Genomic DNA, 21636 nt, shown 5'->3' with positions numbered 1-21636 from the left:
ACACACACACACACACACACACACACATATATTCTAAGTCTACCGACCTTCTACCATGTTTTCTTTTATGTTTTACTTGACATTACTCCCTAGTCTTGAATTAGATGACTATTGAGGAAGTCCATCCTACGCTATTGTCACCATCACATTACCGAATGCAAATACCGAATGTGGGGCTATTCGGCTTCTATTACATGTTGCATTCAAATTCCTTCTTAGAAACCAAACAGGTCCCTGTGAATACAATTTGCTTGGAAAAAAAGGAACTCCTCTGTCAGAGGCGTGAATGGTTTTAGAATGCAAAAACTATGATGGACTCTATAGGATACATTACAATAGTCCTTGGCCTAGCAGTTTACCTATAAACCTACTAATAGCAGAATGTTTAGAAATAGTCCTAAGAAAAAATTTATCTAAATTTGGCCATGGGAATTTTGGCTGGTACCACTAAAATCTCATATCTTTGGGGACGGTCTGAGTCAGGGGCGTAACTAGGAAAGACTGGGCCCCATAGCAAACTTTTGACTGGGGCCCCCCTCCCCTGTGTGTCTCACAACCCCCCCTGTAGAAAGTGCCTTTTTTACAGCCCCCCCTGTAGATAACGCCATACAGCCCCCCTGTAGATAACGCCATACAGCCCCCTGTAGATAACGCCATACAACCCCCTGTAGATAGCGCCATACATCCCCCTGTAGATAACGCCATACAGCCCCCCTGTAGATAAAGCCATACAGCCCCCTTTGTAGATAACGCCATACAGCCCCCTGTAGATAACGCCATACAGCCCCCTCTGTAGATAGCGCCATACATCCCCCTGTAGATAACGCCATACAGCCCCCCTGTAGATAACGCCATGCAGCCCCCCTGTAGATAACGCCATACAGCCCCCTGTAGATAACGCCATACAGCCCCCTCTGTAGATAGCGCCATACATCCCCCTGTAGATAACGCCATACAGCCCCCCTGTAGATAACGCCATACAGCCCCCTTTGTAGATATCTACATAGGGGTCTGTATGGCGTTATCTACAAACGCCATACAGCCCCCCCTGTAGAGAACGCCATACAGCCCCCCCCTGTAGAGAACGTCATACAGCCCCCCCCTGTAGGGAACGCCATACAGCCCCCCCTGTAGGGAACGCCATACAGCCCCCCCTGTAGGGAACGCCATACAGCCCCCCCTTTATGGGACGCCATACAGCCCCCCCCCCCCTGTAGGGAACGACGTACAGCCCCCCCCTGTAGGGAACGACGTACAGCCCCCCCCCTGTAGGGAACGCCATACAGCGCCCCCCCTCCCAAAAAAATGCGACCTACAGTGTGTCCTACAAAAGACATGTATCCCCTATCCACGGCCAACTGCAAAGTTGTAAATACTGTATTCTACATAGTTTAAATTTTACATAATTTTATAAATAATTATTCTAAATATTATTGTAGAACATTTGATATTTCCAGCTACAGAAGTTTAAAGCTAATGTAAATATATGCTAAAATAGTCTGCATAAGAATACAACTCCTCTACAAAAAATAAGACCTCATACATCTGCATCAATATAAAAGTAAAAAAGTTATAACTGTTGAAATCAGCTGAAGCGAAAACAAAAAAAAATTCTTCTAAAGCCTAGTTCACACAGTATTTTGGCGCTAATTTGGATGTGGAAATCACGTCAGAAAAATTAACTCAAAAATCGGCCAAAATTGCCTCCCATTGATTTCAATGGGAGGCGGAGGCGGTTTTTTCCCTGGCGGGTTTTTGCCGCTCGCAAAAAAAGAAAACGCATGTCCTTTCCTGCCACGGTTCCGCCTCTGATCTCCCATTGAAATCAATGGGAGGCAGAAAAAGCATTTTTCACTGCGTTTTTTTGCCCGTGGTCCTCAATGGCCACGGGCGAAAACCGCGGCAAAAAAAGCAGACCAGTTTTCAATTCAGTTCCTGACTGGGGCAGATTTACAATTCCATTTGAACCAGAATTCTGGTGTACATGCTGTCCGCCACATTTCTTAACTGTTGTAGACACTTTTTTCGGCACACCCGACAAGGGGGCATGGCTTAGTTGGAAAGAGGGTGTGGTCTAGTGGAAAGGGACATGGTTGACACCGTACCGTATATATGACCTTCCATTTTTTTAGCATTTTTAATCTTTTGTATAAAACGCCATGGATTTCAAGCTTTTTCATGGCGTTTCTGTTGGTGTTTTTTATTTAGTAACATTTTGAACATGTGTTCTTCTCATGTCCTATAGAGAAACCAAAAAGGGAAAAATTCCAGAAAAAAACACCACACACTACATTTAGAAAAAAACGCCACTGACCCCAACACAAAAGCACAAAAACACCACAAATGAAAACGCTGTGTATGTAGCCTTTTCAATAATTCACTATAGGCTTAGTAATATCTGGCCACCCTGTGTGTAGATCCAACCAGAAGGTGTTTTTCAGGCTTTCAGGAGTTTTTTCACAGCTTCTTCAACCAATTGCTGCTTACAGCCGTGATGCCAGTGAATGGCGGGCGTTACCGCTGTGGCCTTCTGAATTTTTTAAAATAAGCCCTATTTATAATTCTTAACTTTTTATAAACAGTGGACGAAAACCAGGTACGCAGACCCCAAATACAGTACACACCAAAACAGTATAGGAGGAATGACAACAAGTATACATTCAATAAAATGTAGTATGGTAGCGTTTCTCATGTGTATTCAAAGGGAAAGAAGAAGGTGGAGCTTGGTTTGGCAAAATGAAAAAGAAACGGAGTACATAAGGGCAGCGGATGATGACCCTTGGGGGCGAGAAGGAAAAATAAAGGGTGGCATAGCCTACTTCTTTATCAGGATTGCTTTGAAATGAGAGGAGTAAACAAACCAATATTTCCACATTTTTAGGAAGAAGTACGACATCACTACTTGTTTTGATGGTCAAAAATTGAATAAGTAATCCTATTGGCTGCTGGGCAACTTTTTTTCATATTTGTTCTTATTAGTTAAAATACATGAGATCAGTTGCCATTGAATTGGTGTGTACCAAGAGGAACAGCATTAAAATAAGATGTTGCCTGGGGCACTATGTCCGCAAGGCACAATGGGCATTTGCCCTGGGACTACAAGCGCTACACACTAGCCCACAACATCTACAGTCACTCAGTTTCAGTCTGGTGCTACATGACATTCACATCCCCCCTTCAATCTGGCATATACATGTACCTCAAAGCACAACGCTTATTGGACACACTCACACCCTATTGATACCCTATTGATAGGTGTCGGATGGACAATCCTTCATTTAATTTTCCCATGTTGCATCTATCTCACCAATTCTTAGTGTTCTTATTCATACACGGAAATACTGACTGGTAAAATCACCCATTCCTTCTGCCACAGACTCTAAAAAATGTTCTAGGTGCCCTAATGGCCATAATGCTGTCCTCTAATGATATACAGTGGAGGAAATAAGTATTTGATCCCTTGCTGATTTTGTAAGTTTGCCCACTGTCAAAGTCATGAACAGTCTAGAATTTTTAGGCTAGGTTAATTTTACCAATGAGAGATAGATTATATTAAAAAAAATAAAGAAAATCACATTGTCAAAATGATATATATTTATTTGCATTGTGCACAGAGAAATAAGTATTTGATCCCCTACCAACCATTAAGAGTTCAGCCTCCTCCAGACCAGTTACACGCTCCAAATCAACTTGGTGCCTGCATTAAAGACAGCTGTCTTACATGGTCACCTGTATAAAAGACTCCTGTCCACAGACTCAATTAATCAGTCTGACTCTAACCTCTACAACATGGGCAAGACCAAAGAGCTTTCTAAGGATGTCAGGGACAAGATCATAGACCTGCACAAGGCTGGAATGGGCCACAAAACCATAAGTAAGACGCTGGGTGAGAAGGAGACAACTGTTGGTGCAATAGTAAGAACATGGAAGACATACAAAATGAATGTCAATCGACATCTTTCTGGGGCTGCATGCAAAATCTCACCTCGTGGGGTATCCTTGATCCTGAGGAAGGTGAGAGCTCAGCCGAAAACTACACGGGGGCAACTTGTTAATGATCTCAAGGCAGCTGGGACCACAGTCTCCAAGAAAACCATTGGTAACACATTACGCCGTAATGGATTAAAATCCTGCAGTGCCCGCAAGGTCCCCCTGCTCAAGAAGGCACATGTACAGGCCCGTCTGAAGTTTGCAAATGAACATCTGGATGATTCTGAGAGTGATTGGGAGAAGGTGCTGTGGTCAGATGAGACTAAAATTGAGCTCTTTGGCATTAACTCTACTCGCCGTGTTTGGAGGAAGAGAAATGCTGCCTATGACCCAAAGAACACCGTCCCCACTGTCAAGCATGGAGGTGGAAACATTATGTTTTGGGGGTGTTTCTCTGCTAAGGGCACAGGACTACTTCACCGCATCAATGGGAGAATGGATGGAGCCATGTACCGTCAAATCCTGAGTGACAACCTCCTTCCCTCCACCAGGACATTAAAAATGGCTCGTGGCTGGGTCTTCCAGCACGACAATGACCCGAAACATACAGCCAAGGAAACAAAGGAGTGGCTCAAAAAGAAGCACATTAAGGTCATGGAGTGGCCTAGCCAGTCTCCAGACCTTAATCCCATCGAAAACTTATGGAGGGAGCTGAAGATCCGAGTTGCCAAGCGACAGCCTCGTAATCTTAATTATTTACAGATGATCTGCAAAGAGGAGTGGACCAAAATTCCATCTAACATGTGCGCAAACCTCATCATCAACTACAAAGAACGTCTGACTGCTGTGCTTGCCAACAAGGGTTTTGCCACCAAGTATTAAGTCTTGTTTGCCAAAGGGATCAAATACTTATACCCTAAGACAGCTGTCTTTAATGCAGGCACCAAGTTGATTTGGAGCGTGTAACTGGTCTGGAGGAGGCTGAACTCTTAATGGTTGGTAGGGGATCAAATACTTATTTCTCTGTGCACAATGGAAATAAATATATATAATTTTTACAATGTGATTTTCTTTTTTTTTTTTTTATATAATCTATCTCTCACTGGTAAAATTAACCTAGCCTAAAAATTCTAGACTGTTCATGTCTTTGACAGTGGGCACAACTTACAAAATCAGCAAGGGATCAAATACTTATTTCCTTCACTGTAAATGGAGTGAAGATACTGTATAAGGCCTGATTCACACGAGCGCTGTGCATCTCGGACGTGAAAAACTACAGTTTTTCACGTCCGAGGTGCATCCGTGCTCAGCGCTGCGGGACGCGATGTCACGCATCCCCCATAGTTGAGAGTCTATGGAGGGATGCGTGATCCGTGAAAAGATAGGATATGTCCTATTTTCCCACGGACCCTTCACACGGTCCATTGAAACAATGGCTGTGTGAACGGCCACATTGAATAACATAGGTCCGTGGGACGGCCGCTGTTTCAACGTCCGTCCCACGCACGTTTAACACGTTCGTGTGAATAAGGCCTAAGGCAGTTTTCACATGCATTAAAGGGGATCTGGCAGCTCTACTGACACATCTGCCTTTGTAAATAGTAACATTCCTTATAAAGTAACAATTCTGGAGTATTTTTTGCTTTATTCTGTCCCTCTGTTATTACTCCTGGAAAGCTATGAATAAATTGACAACTCAGCGTTACCAATCACCTTGTCAATAGGTTCTGTCCCAACACAGTGTGACACTGACCAATCAGTGCAATGTCAATGTTTAGACACGCCCCTTTGACAACAGGAATGGTAACACCCAGTTGTCAATTTATTCATAAATTTCCAGGAGGAACAGCATAATGCAGCGTTCTGAGAAAAGATGCTGCTATTTAACTGCAGTTACGTAAATACACTATGTAGTCAAATTATACGGTTCTAATAATAGAAAGGAAATTATATTATGTCACAGACATTGTAAGCTGATGACTTTCCAGCGAAGTTCACACATATACGGAGAAGGGGGGCAGCTTTTACTGTGACGTCCAATGCCACATCCAGGTTAATCAGGAAAGCACATGATTATCAAAGTCATTGAAACAAATGTGCCGAAACTTGCACGCTGTATTTTGTCTGCAGGCTGTTTTATGGTGCAGGTTTTTTTAGCCAAAGCCAGGAATGTGTCCCAAAAAGAAGACTGATAGGGCACATTAAGACGTGGCGGAAATGTTCCACTGTGGATTTCGCTGCAACGATTCTGTAGCAAAATTTAAGGGTTCGTCTAGACATGGCGGAAATCCGCAGTGAAAATTCGCTGTTCTCCGCAACAGACTGTGCAGGCTGTGGAATGTAAATACTGCAGTTTCTGCTCCGTTGTTTTCCACAAAGTCTAGACTAAGTTAACTAAAAATCTAGAGAAACCAAAGAAAAAAAAGTCTGCTGCGGATTTCCACTGCGGCCTGTCCGCACTGGGATTCCGCTGCAAATACGCCTCGTCTGAGCGTGCCCATATTTCTCCTCTCGTTTGTACCCACTAGTGTTTGACTCAAGAACTGCCTGTGTGAATCCACGCAGCGCTAATCTTACCTTCAAAATGATGGAAACCTTAACGAAACCCCGACAGACCCCATTATAAGTCATTGGGGTATGTCAGGTGTTGTTTGGCTATAAACAGAGGCCATGACATCAGTGTGAACAGAAGTTTATGGTGTAGGTTTTTTACAAAGAAAGCTTATGGCAGACTGGTTTGGCATAGACGTGCAAAGTGTTTTTTTTGCATACAGTTGAGCATACGTTTTTTAGGAAGAAAAAAAAAAAAAAAGCTTAACTGTATGGCAAAATGTGGTGTGAATAGAGCCTTAGTCGTGTACTCATGACAACTGACAGTGGTGCATAGACACTTAGCAAACAGCTGACATTTCCTGGCCTGGAACAATTTGTGTCATGGAACTAACAGTCAGTTAACCTCAAATAACGGAGTCAGGGTATGTTCACATGGGCTATATTCAGCCGTTTTTTGTGCCGTAATCGCCCCAAAAAAACAGCTAAAAATACGGAGGCTGGACACCCCAAACATCTGCCCATTGATTTAAATGAAAAAAAACAAGGGCTCTTTGCCCCCATGGGCCATCATTTACACGCCGTTTGTAAAAACGGCGTGTAAAAAAAATGCCCCGTAAAAAAGAAGGTCACTTCTTGAGCCGTTTTTAGAGCCGTTTTTCATTGTCTCAATAGAAAAACCGCTCCAGCCGTAAAAAAACGCATCAAAAAACACCTGATGCATAAAAAACGGCTGTAAATCACAGGCTGTTTTCCCTTGAAAACAGCTCCTTATTTTACATCCGTTTTTTGTTAAGCGTGTAAACATACACTGAGGCTAGATTCACATGAGCGTGGGGACACTCGGACGCAAAAAAACTTTTTCACGGATCCCCATAGACTTGAGCCTATGGAGGGATCCGTGAAAACCGAACAAAATAGGACGGGTTCTATTTTTTAACGGACCCTTCACACGGTCCATTGAAACAACAGACGTGTTAACGGCCCCATTGAAAAACATGCGTCCGTTGTTTTAATGGCCGTCACACAGACGTATTCAACGTTCGTCTGAATAAGGTGAGGACTGTACATAGACACTGTGTGAGAGCTGGTTTTGTCATTTTTTACTAGATTGGATTACTCCTCATAATGTGGGTTGTACTCAGACATTCTGATCACTAGAGATCTGAAACTCTCTAACTGAGGATTCCACTTCTGGAGGATCCCGTGACGTCACTGTCATATATGGAAAGTGACGTCAGGGGCTTCTCCAGTCCAGGATCCCCCGGCCAGAGCGCTACCGATTCTCTGGAAAGAAACTCCGTAGTTGAAAGCCCTTGACAGTAAGTCCATATATGGACAGTGATCTCAGGGGCTTCCCCAAGGCCAGAATCACGGTTGAGCTATACCTGATGCTCTTCCCGGGCTTTCCAGCCCTGGGGAAGTTCTCTAAGGTATACGTTTAACGTATACCTGTGGGATACCATACAGTGGAAACTCTTTTGGCCTCCATTGAGCTAACGGAGCCCTATGGACACGTCTTGCGTGTACGAAGGGAGCTTTCCCTATGTACATTTTTAAGGTAGGGCAAAAACCTTGTGGACAGGCCCTTAGACATATAATTAATATGAAGCAATAACCAGACATAGAACTCTGGCCATTTCCTCAGTGTGTGTAGAAGATGATTATTCATAAAGAACTTGATGATCTCATAGGATGTTTCTCACAATGTCTTTACCAGTATCTGTGCTAGATATCCTAATTAATGCTCTTTAACCCGTTAGTGACCGCCCCATAGTGTTTGTTACGTCGGTCACTAACGGGCTTTATTCCGATGCAATAGACTTTTTACGTCACTGCATCGGAATAAGTAAACAGAGCAGGGAGCTGACAAATCTCCCTGCTCTCAGCTACCAGAGGTAGCTGAGGGCTGTGGGCATCCCTGCTCGAGCGTGTGAGATCGATATTAGTATTTAACCCCTCATATATGGCGCTCAATAGCGTGCGCCGCATCTGAGTTGTTATGGAGAGAGGGAGGGAGCTCCCTCTCATCCCACCGGCGATAAGATAAATAAAGGCCCCCAGGTCTGTCTGTAGTGAATACCTGCTAGGTCATGCCAGAGGGTTGACCTAGCAGATGCCTGTCCATTTTACACGGACAGGCATAATACACTGCAATACAGAAGTATTGCAGTGTATTATAAATGTGATCGTAGGATCGCATACTGAAGTCCCCTAGTGGGACTAGTAAAAAAAAAAGTGAAAAAAACACTTTTCCCCCTTACAAACTGCTTTATTATTAACAAACAAAATAAAGTAAAAAAGTTACACATATTTGGTATCGCCACGTCCGTAAGGACCCCGACTATAAAGGTATTACATAAGTAAACCCACACGGTGAAGGTCGTAAAAAATAAAATAAAAAAACATGCAAGAATTGCTGTTTTCTTTGAATCCAGCCTTAAAAAAAATGTGATAAAAATTGATCAAAAAGTTGCATCTACTCCAAAATGGTACCGATAAAAACTACAAGTCGTTCCACAAAAAAAAGCCCTCCTACAATTGCATTGGCAAAAAAATAAAAGCTCTTCAAATATGGAGACACAAAAACAAATAATTTTGAAAAAAAAGTGGTTTCACTGTGTAAAAGTAGTAAAACATACAAAAACGATACAAATTTGGTATCGTTGCAATCGCAACCCACTGAATAAAGTTATTGTGTTATTCATACCACACGGTAAACGGCGTAAATTTAGGACGCAAAAAAGTGTGGCGAAATTGCTGTTTTTTTCTATTCCCCCCCAAAAAAAGAAAAGAAAAGTTAATCAATAAATTCTATGTACCCCAAAATGATGCTATTAAAACTTACAACTTGTCCCGCAAAAAACAAGACCTTATACAGCTATGTAGACGCAAAAATATAAAGGTTATAGCTCTTTGAATGAGACGATGTAAAAACGTAAAAAATGGCTTGGTCATTAAGGTCTAAAATAGGCTGGTCATTAAGGGGTTAATATTCTTGGAATAATTTTGTGAAGAATACAGATATTTTTGAACAGAACGTTATTGAATGAAAAATAATAACAACTGTAACTCAGATAGATAGATAGATAGATAGATAGATAGATAGATAGATAGATAGATAGATAGATAGATAGATAGATAGATAGATAGATAGATAGATAGATAGATAGATAGATAGATAGATAGATTATGGAACTGTCTATAACTTTTTAAAGTGTAAAGTCAAAGCATTAACTCAATGTTTACATCCATGTTCTAAGCCAAATAAATATAGCATGACCAGCATACCATAGAACATGGGCCTGGTTATAAAGAAGTTTTGTAAGTAACTCCCTGTATTGAGTTGGTGCTGCCATAAGTAACTGAATATAGCCTAACATTAAAGAGGACCTGTCACCTCCCCTGACGTGTCTATTTTAGTAAATACTTGTATTCCCCATGAAACTACAATTCTGCAGAATATTTCTTTAGAATTCTGCATTGTACCGTTCCTCTATTATTACTTCTAACAATTTACGAATAAATTGACAACTGGGTGTAACCATTCCCCTTGTGAAAGGGGCGTGTCCCTACACAGTCTCACTCTGTCAGCACTGATTGTACAGTATCAGTCTGTGTAGGGACACACCCCCAACCAATAACTCCCAGTTCTCAATTTATTCATACATTTCTAGCAGGAATAACAGAGGAACGGTACAACGTTGTTCTTAGAAAAGATGTTCCAGAATTGTTATTTCATGAGAAACAATATAATTTATTAAATCAGACATGTTTCAGGAGAAGTGACAGGTCCCCTTTAATTGTATTCTTACATGTGGTTATATCTTACTAATCCGTATCCGTTCCCTTAATTTTATGGAGAAATCTGGGTGGCTATGACCTAACCAACTGGTGACCCAGTTATTTAGTGTCAGCACCTAATTATCCAGTATTTGTGTACTTTTCTGGTAGTCCAGTAGTTTGGCCTTCAACATTAGGGATCCAGAGGTCATCCATGGTGGTGATATTTGTGTCCATTCCTGATGACTCATTGGCTATCTCTAGTGAACCAGTGTTGTCATGATATTCCTGGCATTCCAGTCCGATAATAAATCCCTGGTTGCCCATTGGTTGGTGATTTATGATTGACAGATTTGCCATTTAGGACTGTAGTCTTTTCAACAACTTGGTGAATGGGGACAGATCAGGGACTCCTATTCACTGGTGATTTCTTGATTGAATTACTGGCTGTTTTGTCATATTATCCTATCACCACAAGGAATCCTATAGTATTTACTATTAAATATTACTTTATTTTTAGAAAGTGCGCAGTCTTCGTGGTTTTGTGGAAGTGCGTCGTATTAAATGTGTAGAAATAGTGACAACGGATGTCACAATTGCCTGCAGAAACAAATATGCGTTCCAGGTAAGAGATACTCGACCATTTTTTTTACATTGGAATAATTGTGTTGTAGATTTGCTGATTCATTTTGGCACAAGCAGCAATGATCCTTATAATAAAGCAACAGCAATCTTGTATAGGCCACGCCCCATAACAGCGAAAGGGCCCATAACAATGCCACCCATGGTACCCCATAACAGTTTCCTCAAAAAAGTGATTTTATTTTTGAATTGAAAGTCGTTCATACTCTTTATGAATAGATTGAATCAAATAAAAAAGTCAAAAGGCCCAGACAATCACATCTTCTTTGATCTCGGCCACGCACATGCCACTTCCTCTCCCGGCACTGGTCTCTGTTGACAAATAACAGTTTAAAGAGAGTCCGCCAGATGCTTTATGACTACTCAGCTAATACAAACGCCACGTAGGGGACTTAAAGAGGCTGTCACCACATTATAAGTGCCCTATATTGTACATGATGTGATCGGCGCTGTAATGTAGATTACAGCAGTGTTTTTTATTTAGAAAAACGATAGTTTTTGACAGTTATGACCTATATTAGCTTTATGCTAATGAGTTTCTCAATGGACAACTGGGCATGTTTTACTTTTTGACCAAGTTGGCATTGTGGAGAGGAGTGTATGACGCTGACCAATCAGTGACCAATCAGTGTCATACACTTCTCTCCATTCATTTACACAGCACATAGCGATATAGCTATATCGTTATGTGCAGCCACATAAACACACTATAACATTACTGCAGTGTCCTGACAATGAATATACGTTACCTCTAGCCAGGACGTGATGTGTATTCAGAATCCTGACCACTTCTGTAGCGTCTCTGTGATTTACAGCACAGCACAGCGAGCTCTCGCTGTAAATGACAGCTTATAGCGTAATCTCGCGAGACTACGCCTGCTATGCTGTAACTCACAGAGAAGTACAGAGAAGTGGTCAGGAGAATGAATACACATCACGTCCTGGCTGGAGGTAATGTATATTCATTATCAGGACACTCGAGTAATGTTGGTGTTTGTGTATGTGGCTGCACATAGCGATATAGCTATATCGCTATCTGCAGAGTAAATGAATGGAGAGAAGTGTATGACGCTGATTGGCCACTGATTGGTCAGCTAATGAGAAACTCATTAGCATAAATCTAATATAGGTCATAACTCCGTCAAAAATGATCGTTTTTCTAAATAAAAAACACTGCTGTAATCTACATTACAGTGCTGATCACATCATGTACAATATAGGGAATTTATAATCTGGTGACAGAGCCTCTTTAAGCACATGTGTAAACATACCTTTGTGGCCACAGATAGACTTAGCAGTGCAGAGAAAAATTACTTTTATTGTGCATGTAAATGAGCTCGCAAGTGCCCTGAGGGCGGTCCCAAGCCCGGCTCACATGAGTAAACCCTGCCTAACACCGCCCCCTTGATTTTGATTGACAGATCCAGATGCGTGGAATTTCAGTGCCGAACTCAGTGACATAGCAGATTGAGCTGTCAATTAAGACCAAGGGGGCGGTGTTGGGCAGGGTTTACTCACGAGAGCGGGCTCGGGACCGCCCTCAGGGCATTTGCTAGCTCATTTACATGCACAATAAAAGTTATTTTTCTCTGCACTGCTAAGTCTATCTGAGGCCACAAAGATATGTTTGCACTTGTGTTTTGGTCCCCAAACCAGTGCTGTTTTTTGCTTAGTAGCCATAAAGCGTATGACAGCCTCCCTTAGGCTATGTTCACACAGAGTTTTTCGCAGGTGGAATTTCTGCCTCAAAATTACGTTTGGAAGTTTGAGCCAGATTTTCCTCTCCCTGCACGCCAATTTTCGCGGCGTTTTTTCCCCACGGCCATTGAACGCCGCGGGCATAAAACGCACCGTAGTCACCCAGTTTTCTGGAGGAACGCTGGTGGCCATATCAGTAACACGTTACCAGTTCTAGGAATTTTCCTCGGAAGATAGATGCTACTCCCCAGCAGTAGAGAGGGGACTATAGCTCCGTAACTGTTGTTTATATATTTTTATAAGTCGGTAACTGTAAGTAATGGTTACATTACAGAAAGTAAATCCAATATCCTAGAGCTGATCATGGGGCTGCATTGCAATTGACCATTTTAGCTAATGTAAGAGCGTATGAGCTCAACGTCCTGATATTATAGATTTCTATTTGTGGCTACCCCTCTACTGGGAAAACTGTAATGGTTGATGAGACGTTTCTTACGTTGACCTGGAGAATAACCACAGCATGGGTGGCCATTGATAAAATTATGGTTTTAATATTTTACTTAATCTTTATCATCTTCAGGTCGCCCATGATAATTATTTTCTATACATCTTCGCCCCCGACAAAGAGAGTCGGCAACAATGGGTTCTGGCTCTTAAAGAAGGTAAGATCAAAACGTAAAATGTCTGTGCAGGAAGAGCTAGCAAACTATTTGGGAAATTATTTATTTGGATGGAGTAACCTTATATACTGGAAGCATCTAGCATTTTATCCAAAAGACAAATGGGTAATTTTAAGCTCCTGGGCCCCAATGCAAAATCTGTAATAGGCCCCCACCTACCATGTACTATTGCCCTGCTACATGGCAGAAGGGACTCTTTTGGCTCCCTCAGGCACCAGAGACCTGGTTACCCCTGCCCCCTCTATATGTGTACGCCCCTGTTAAATCTGTTGGAAGATGAAAACTTTAGCAGCAGCAAGAATAGTAATGTACTCTGGCATATGCTATTATCTCCTAAGTCACGATCCTTCGTTTCCCTGGGAGATAAGCGGCTAAATTGAGAAAAATGTATGCCCCTCGTCCTTTTAAAATAACATGCACATTAGGCCGAGCTAGGCATGAGGGTGCCAAGAGTGAGCTCTCATCTTGCTAATATCTACAGCTAGTTTAACATAGCAGATGTAATGCCACAGGATGTAGAGGCACAAACCATAGCAAGAGACTTAGAATAGGTGACAAAACCATTATACTCCTAAACAGAAACTTTTAGTTCTCCTCAAATACTCTGCAAAGTTAAAGGCGATCTCCACCCACATCTAGAACATTTAGAGGAAGATTGATCAAAACTGGTGCAAAGGAAAAGCAATTAAAGGGGTATTCCCAGAATAGACATCCACAGGATAGGTGATAAGTGTCTGATCGCTGGGGCCCCCACAATCACTAGAACGGGGGTCCAGAGCCCCCTGATTCCTCCTCACTGCACCCCAACAGTGAGTAGAACTTTGAATGGAGCGAAGGACGAGCATCGAGCATGCGCAGTGCCACTCTATTCAAAGTCTATGGGAACGATGAAAACAGTCGAGTACATCGCTCAGTTCTTGAAATGGAGCGGCAGGTCGCATGCTCATCCTCCGCTCCATTCAAGGTTCTTCTCACTGTGGAGGGTGCAGTGAGGAGGGACGGGGGCTTGGGACCATTGTTCTAGTGATCGGTGGGGGCCTCGGTGATCGGGCCTCTAGCGATCAGACACTTATCTTGTGGATAGGTAATAAATGTCTATTCTGGGAATACCCCTTTAATCATTGCAACCAATCAGGTTAACTGCTCCATTGTACAAAAAAACTGAGAGCTGGAATCTGATTGGTCACTATGGCAAATCCTCCACTTTTCCTTTGCACTAGCTTCAATAAATCTCCCTCTTGGTGGTGAATTTATACATAGGTATAATAAGTCGTAAATACATTTTTACCACCTCCCCCGTTGCCAAACCAATGGCTTACGTGGCCGCTAATGAATCCCCAAAGAGTTTAATGACTGATTCAGCTCTGCTACATTCGAATATGACCAATCCGTTATATTAGTAAAGTGCAAGGTTTGTGACCACATATTCTGTCTTTTGCATGTTAATGAAAAACATGTTTGAGTGGGGATACCATAGAAGTAAAATAGTTGTTACAGTAGCATATAGTAAGTATTAAAGAGATTATTTAAAAAAAAGGGTCTTTATTTTTTATTTTTCCAGAAACAGCGCCACTTCTGTCCATGGGCTGTGTCTGGTATTGTAGCTCAGGCCTATTTAAATGAACGGGACTGAGCTGCAATATAGGACACAGTTCATGGACAAGAGTGGCGAGTTTCTGGGAGAAAAAGAAGACCGTTTTCGTAATCTTTTTTTTTTAAATTGCAATTTTTATTGATTTTTCCAACAAGACATTACAGACGTAAATAAACTGGGATAAACAGAACAATCTCTAGAAGAGAATAATAAAGGAACAAAAAAAGAGTTACGTTAATTACATTTTTAGAACCGTTGCCAATGGTTGACATTATTTACTCTTCACCCAGTGATAAAGGACAACCATTGCCTGGTGCCCAAGTATCACCCTAACTTCTGGGTGGAAGGACGATGGAGATGCTGCTGCCAGACAGAAAAGATGGCAACAGGATGTACTGTATACGACCCAAGCGTTGCCTGTAAGTAATACCACATGTTTCCATTCCTAGTTGATAATTGTTGGGCGTAATTCTAGATATTTATCACACTGAAGAGTTCCTGTGTATTAGACACAACACAGTTTGTGAATTATTACTGCGTTAGGCTCTGTTCACATCTTTATCCTGGTTTCCGTTTATAACGTATGACAGGTACCACCAGCGCCTGACGGACCCCATTCACATAATGGGGTCCTTTGGGTTCTATCGTGGTGTACGTCATTTTGACTGGGAAAATAGGACTGCATGCATAACAGACGCATGGTCTGTCTCCATGGTATGTTTGGTTTAAAATAATAATTTATCTGATTATTTCTACATTTTTACTTCTAGGATGGCAAGGATCACACACTCAATTTAATTCTGTGTTAAACATTTTAAACGATTTTAGCTACCTTGCATGACCAGGTGACGGAATCACAGCTCCATAGATACTATTATGGAGGTCTGTGGTTGATGTGATTGCTAGTGAAGGGAAAAGGGGAGCTCTGGAGAACAAAGGGTTAGTATGGGAACCTAAATAGTGCACAACAATTATTGTTAATATCTTTAATTTGTTGCTATGGGCAACAAGCTACTTGTTGATAACAGTTATACCGTTTTGATAAATAAGACCCAATTTCTTTGTATGCTTTTAGTGAATATTTTATCATAATATTGTTGATCTGTAGCTTGTGCTACTCTTGTAATACCAAAAAACTGTGCCACATCTTGATAACCGCGGTCCCCTGTTTGTAACCGTATATTACAGAGAATTTGTATGACGTTAAGATACATATCGTTGGTGAAAATTAATTTACAGATTCGAAATATAATCTCTACGTGGGATTTACTGACTCTTTACTGCAATTTGTTTGCAACCATATCTAGGCAACTCTAAGAATAAGGCAAATTAATCTGCAATAAGGTGACCAGGCAAGACACCAGGTATTAGCCATAGTTCATAGCACTTCGATTACAGTGGATTTACCCCAATACTCATTAGATACATAGATCACAAAGGACAGACCATTGTATGTATTATTGACTGGACCTGGTATATGCCACGTCATCATCTAGATTGACAAACCAATCACAGGATATACCACTAAATACTAGGAACTTGCCACAATATATACTGCAAAATTAGTGTGATACACCGAAGTACCATCTGGAAACTGTCACTATGTTCACTACTTCTGTATGGGAATACGGCTATACACAAAAAACAGTCCATCAGATTAAACACCAAATTGATCTAACGTTTACTCCATAATGACTGGTTGATTTTTTTATTGATTGTTTTTGCCTAATTAAATAAAAAATGTTCAGTGTATGGTTAGCTTTAAAGGGACAGTCCAAGTTTTGCAATCCCTTTTTGTCTGAAGGGTTCACTGAAAAAAATATGATCACTCATGCTACTCACCTGGGACCCTCAGCGATCAGTTGTAATCTGCTGGAAAACCCGTCAGTAAGTGTTTTATTTCCCTGCAGTGCCACCACAGGGAAACTGAAGTATTACATGGTACCCATTAAAATATCCATGGTGGATCCTCCAGAGACACGCTTTGTAGCCGCTTGCCACCTTACCTAGTAAATTGCAGTCATAGGAGGGCTCAATAGTAGCCGCAGACTTTTTAGACTATATTGATTATGTACTTTCAAAGAAAAGATTGCTTGGAAACCCCAAGAATCCAAAGGTGCTACCACCAAACTGCAGAACATGACATACTTTCCACATCAATCATTCATTTGAGACCTTCCCAGCATATACGTTTCTTCTTGATGACTCAAAGTTGCTTATACAGAAAATGAGAGTAAGTAATACTGTCTGGAAATCCCTCGTTTTAGTCACTGACGAGCTTGGAGGGTCATTTGTCCTGACACTAGTATTGTGTTGAGTGTTTTTTTTTATGGTATAGATCTGATGTAGTAGTGATGAATCTATCAGACATGATTCGTCTGGTACTATGATCTTTGATAACGTCATTGTGTATATAAATCTGGAGTGACAGCTTGCGGATATGACAAAGATAAGAAAGAAGAGATTGAGGTTTTACACGTCATCACCCCTTCATTTTTGCAGCCTGACAGTCCTGACCACAGAGAATTTACTATTTCTGTATCGAATACTGTTTTTCACAATCTTCACCAAGATTGCATGAGCGAGAAACGGTGAATGAAAAGGTCAATTTTTAGGGTACAATTACCACAATGCATTTAATAATGGGGTGTCCGCTGTCCTACATTTTTTTCCATTTCTGCCATTATATATTTAAGCACATTCAGTTTACCCTGTACATACACAAGACCTACTGCAAAGAAGCATCTCCCCAGCATGCTGCCAATACCATCCTTTACATATGGGAAGGTCTGTTTTTGGTGGCATACAGTTTTCGGTTGAACCTAACGTAGCATTAATGGAAATGGGATTAAAAAACATACTAGAAACATTATAATAAAATAACCATTGTCAAAAACTTAAGATATAACTAAATAAATCGACACGACACTGGAGCGGTGCGAAAAATATTCTGGCCACGGCCTTTTATTAAAGTTACCATAAAATATTGAATAATAAAAACCATTAACTTTATCATCCTGAATTATTAACCTGGCTCAGCCATAAGCTCAAGCCTACCACAAATAATACATAAATGTCCACTCAGACTGCTGAGCGACTTACCCCTTTCAACAAAAGGGTGTGGTAATAAATACAGTACAATCACAAAAATTTAGGGAGGGAGGCCGGGGGCAGCGAACATTTATTCCAGGAATACGTCAGAAGGTCTGCCAAGACCACTGCATATTCCTGGCTTATATATACACCTAACTAGTCACCTGACCACACCTCTTACACCAATCCCTGACTGTTACTAGGGCCCTAAACTGCCCTCACTGTCACATAGGCCACAGCTGTGGTCCAATGACAGACATCACCTGGCAGAATTCCCGTTCTGCCTAGATACCGGCGGGAAAAATTCTAAAACCAGGGATTTCTGCAATCCCATGTAGAACCCTCCTAATGGTCCGGGTTCTTTCAATCTGTGACAGGCCCCCCACCTACCATATGCCGTCTATCATACTGGTGCCTTCATATGTGCAATGGTGGCCTTTGGATATCCTTAGGCCCCCAGGCATGAGAGCGACTGCTACTTCTGCAACCCCTATAGCTACGCCCCTAGTCTCAGAACATGTAACCTTTTCTGACTCGATTTCATGGCCTCCCGCATACCATAGATTTACCCTGATTGGAAAAGCTTCAAGGCAACATTACAAAAATTTGTATTGTTATGTTCAAAAACTCTCCCATCTAAACGATAGAAAATTGTTTAAAAAAAGTTGTGCTCTCCTTGCACTCTGACCTTTTAGGGCAGATTTAGATATTCCTTAGTGACTTGGACATTTCTTGCGTCCAGACCCTGACTGGTACTTTTTTACCCATGTCGCAGAATTATCTTTATTGGTTTTCCACCATCATTTTCTCATCAGCAGTTGATCCTTCTAGATACATTAGTAATAATTACTTCAATTACTTGTAACACCAATCAGCATACAGCTTCTCCCCCTTCCCTGCCCAGCAACAGCCTGATCTTATAGTATACAGCTTCCATTCCCGACTGTGTATATAACTGGCGATATCTCCGGTTGTGTCACAGTTAGAACTGTGATCCTGGTGTCATATGAAAGATTAGAATCTCCTCTTTCATATTCCCATGCTGTTTTAGGTGGTCCACAGCCCGAGATATGGCTGTTTGAAGTGATCCCCCTTCCCTCCAGCCTCAGTCTCTCACACCGTGTGAAGCAGCTTCGTGCTGATAGGACAGCGTCTGAGACTGTGAGGAGACTCCACCTCAGGAGCAGTGGCGTAACTACCGCGGTAGCAGCAGTAGCGGCTGCTACGGGGCCCGGGGCTTGAGGGGGCCCGGTGGCGCCGCTAGCAGCCGTTATGGCTACTACAGCGGTAGCGCCGCTACTGTGGGGCCCGCGACGCCGAGCCTTACACAGGCCCTCTCATGCCTGTAGGTGTCGCTAGCACCGGAGGGGGCCCCAGTGCTAGCGGCAGCCAAATACATGTATTAGCACTGAATGGCCGGGCATGTTCCGTGCCTGACCATCCAGTGCCTTACAATGACACTGATTGGCTAGCGGCGCGATGACATCATCGCGCCGCTTCCATGCTTGGAAGGTGCTGATTGGCGGGGCAAGTCATTCTGCCCCGCCAATCGGCGTCATTGGAGGACGCTCGTTCAGCTCCTGCAGACATGCTCAGAAGAGAGCATGTCTGCATCGCCAGTGAACAGCGTGGGAACCGGCGAATGTGAGTATGTCAAGTTTTTTTTTTTCCCCTCATAAAAATGTGAATGGCATTATCTATAGTGGGGGGGGGTCATCTTTATGTGGGCTATTATATATAGGGGGTCTATATGTGGGGCAGTAGCTACAGGGGGGTCTATATGTGGGGCAGTAGCTACAGGGGGGTCTATATGTGGGGCAGTAGCTACAGGGGGGTCTATATGTGGGGTAGTAGCTACAGGGGGGTCTATATGTGGGGTAGTAGCTACAGGGGGGTCTATATGTGGTTGTGTGGGCCATTATATACAGGGGGCTCTATATGTGGGCCATTATATACAGGGGGGTCTATATGTGGGGGTGTGGGCCACTATATACAGGGGGCTCTATATGTGGGCCATTATATACAGGGGGCTCTATATGTGGGCCACTATATACAGGTGGGGGTCTATATGTGGGCCACTATATACAGGGGGGTCTATATGTGGGCCACTATATACAGGGGGGTCTATATGTGGGACACTATATACAGGGGTGGGTTACCTGTGGGGCACTATATACAGGGGGGTCTATATGTGGGACACTATATACAGGGGTGGGTTACCTGTGGGGCACTATATACAGGGGGGTCTATATGTGGGACACTATATACAGGGGTGGGTTACCTGTGGGGCACTAGCAACAGGGTGGCTATATGTAGTGCACAGTCTACAGGGGTGGGCTATATGTGGGACACTATATACAGGGGAGCTATATGTGAGACACTATATACAGAGGTGGGCTATACGTGGAGCACTAACTATAGGGGAAGCTATATGTAGGGCAGCACGGTGGCTCAGTGGTTAGCACTATTGCCTTGCAGCTCTGGAGTCCATATGTGGGCACTATCTATAGGGGCTTCTATGTAGGTCACTATCTACAGGGGGCATGTTGTGTGTTTGTGACAGTTATATTTAGATGTGTTGAGAATTTTAACTTTGTTTATAGGAGCAGAAATGTTTTAAAAGTGAGAAGCTGAAGACATCTGAACGGAAAACTGCAGAAATGGGTCATGGCCGGGAGAAATCCATCATAGATGTCTGTACCGGAGGGAGAAGAAAATAACTAGAATCTGAGACGTCACCGGTGAGTCACTTAATGTAAATGTTTATTCTGCCTCTAATCAGTATTGTAGTCACTGTATGATCTGCAGCGAGATGATGGTGATAGGATTTTTTTTGTGAAACCGCATCTCCCAGCATATCCTTACCATTGTTCAGGCCATGCTGGGAGCTGTAGTTTTACGCCGTACAAACCTATACGCAGTGGCGTAACTACCGCTATAGCAGCCGTAGCGACTTCTACAGAGCCTGCAGCATGAGGGGGCCCGTGCCACCCGTCGGAACGGCCCCCTCCCATGGCCGCAGGCTCCGCTAGCAGCCGCTATAGCTGCTACAGCGCGACGCCACTGAAGGGGTTGTTCCTACATAAGACATGTATCCCCTATCCACAGGATAGGGGATACATGTGTGATCGCTGGCAGGGATGAGGAGAACAGGGGACCAAAAGTCCCCCCTAAGTTCTCCATGACAAACCTCAGACTCCCGGGGTCTGTGTCGGCAGCTCCGTAGAAATGAATGGAGCGCCGGTCGCGCTTGTGCGCATGCGTGACTAGCGCTCCTTTCATTTTTATTGAACTGCGCAGACGCCGGAAGTCCGAGGTTAGTCATGGAGAACTTCGGGGGACTTTCGGTCCCCCGTTCTCCTTATCGCTGCCAGCGATCACACATGTATCCCCTATCCTGTGGATAGGGGATGCATGTCTTTTGTAGGACAAACTATAGGCCGTTTTTTTTGGGGGGGGGGGGCTATATGGCGTTATCTACAGAGGGGTTCTGTATGGCGTTATCTACAGGGGGGGCTGTATGGCGTTATCTACAGGGGGGGCTGTATGGCGTTATCTACAGAGGGGGTCTGTATGGCGTTATCTACAGTGGGTCTGTGTGGCGTTATCTACAGAGGGGGTCTGTATGGCGTTATCTACAGAGGGGGTCTGTATGGCGTTATCTAC

General features: G+C 42.8%; 1 protein-coding gene across 1 annotated transcript in view; it reads left to right on the top strand.

Moving 5' to 3' along the window:
- The window catches only part of ITK (IL2 inducible T cell kinase), a 64515-nt gene that overhangs the window by 332 nt on the left and 42547 nt on the right, over positions 1–21636 (top strand). Inside the window, exons 2-4 of the mRNA XM_075855619.1 lie at positions 10784–10888; positions 13184–13265; positions 15168–15296. Coding sequence (XP_075711734.1) covers positions 10784–10888; positions 13184–13265; positions 15168–15296 — 316 coding nt within the window. The remainder of the gene's footprint in view (positions 1–10783; positions 10889–13183; positions 13266–15167; positions 15297–21636) is intronic.

The sequence above is a fragment of the Rhinoderma darwinii genome, chromosome 3 (assembly GCF_050947455.1).
Source record: "Rhinoderma darwinii isolate aRhiDar2 chromosome 3, aRhiDar2.hap1, whole genome shotgun sequence".
Classification (NCBI taxonomy): domain Eukaryota; kingdom Metazoa; phylum Chordata; class Amphibia; order Anura; family Rhinodermatidae; genus Rhinoderma; species Rhinoderma darwinii.
The sequence above is the reverse complement of the archived record's forward strand: the minus strand, read 5'-3'. Positions and strand labels throughout refer to the sequence as shown.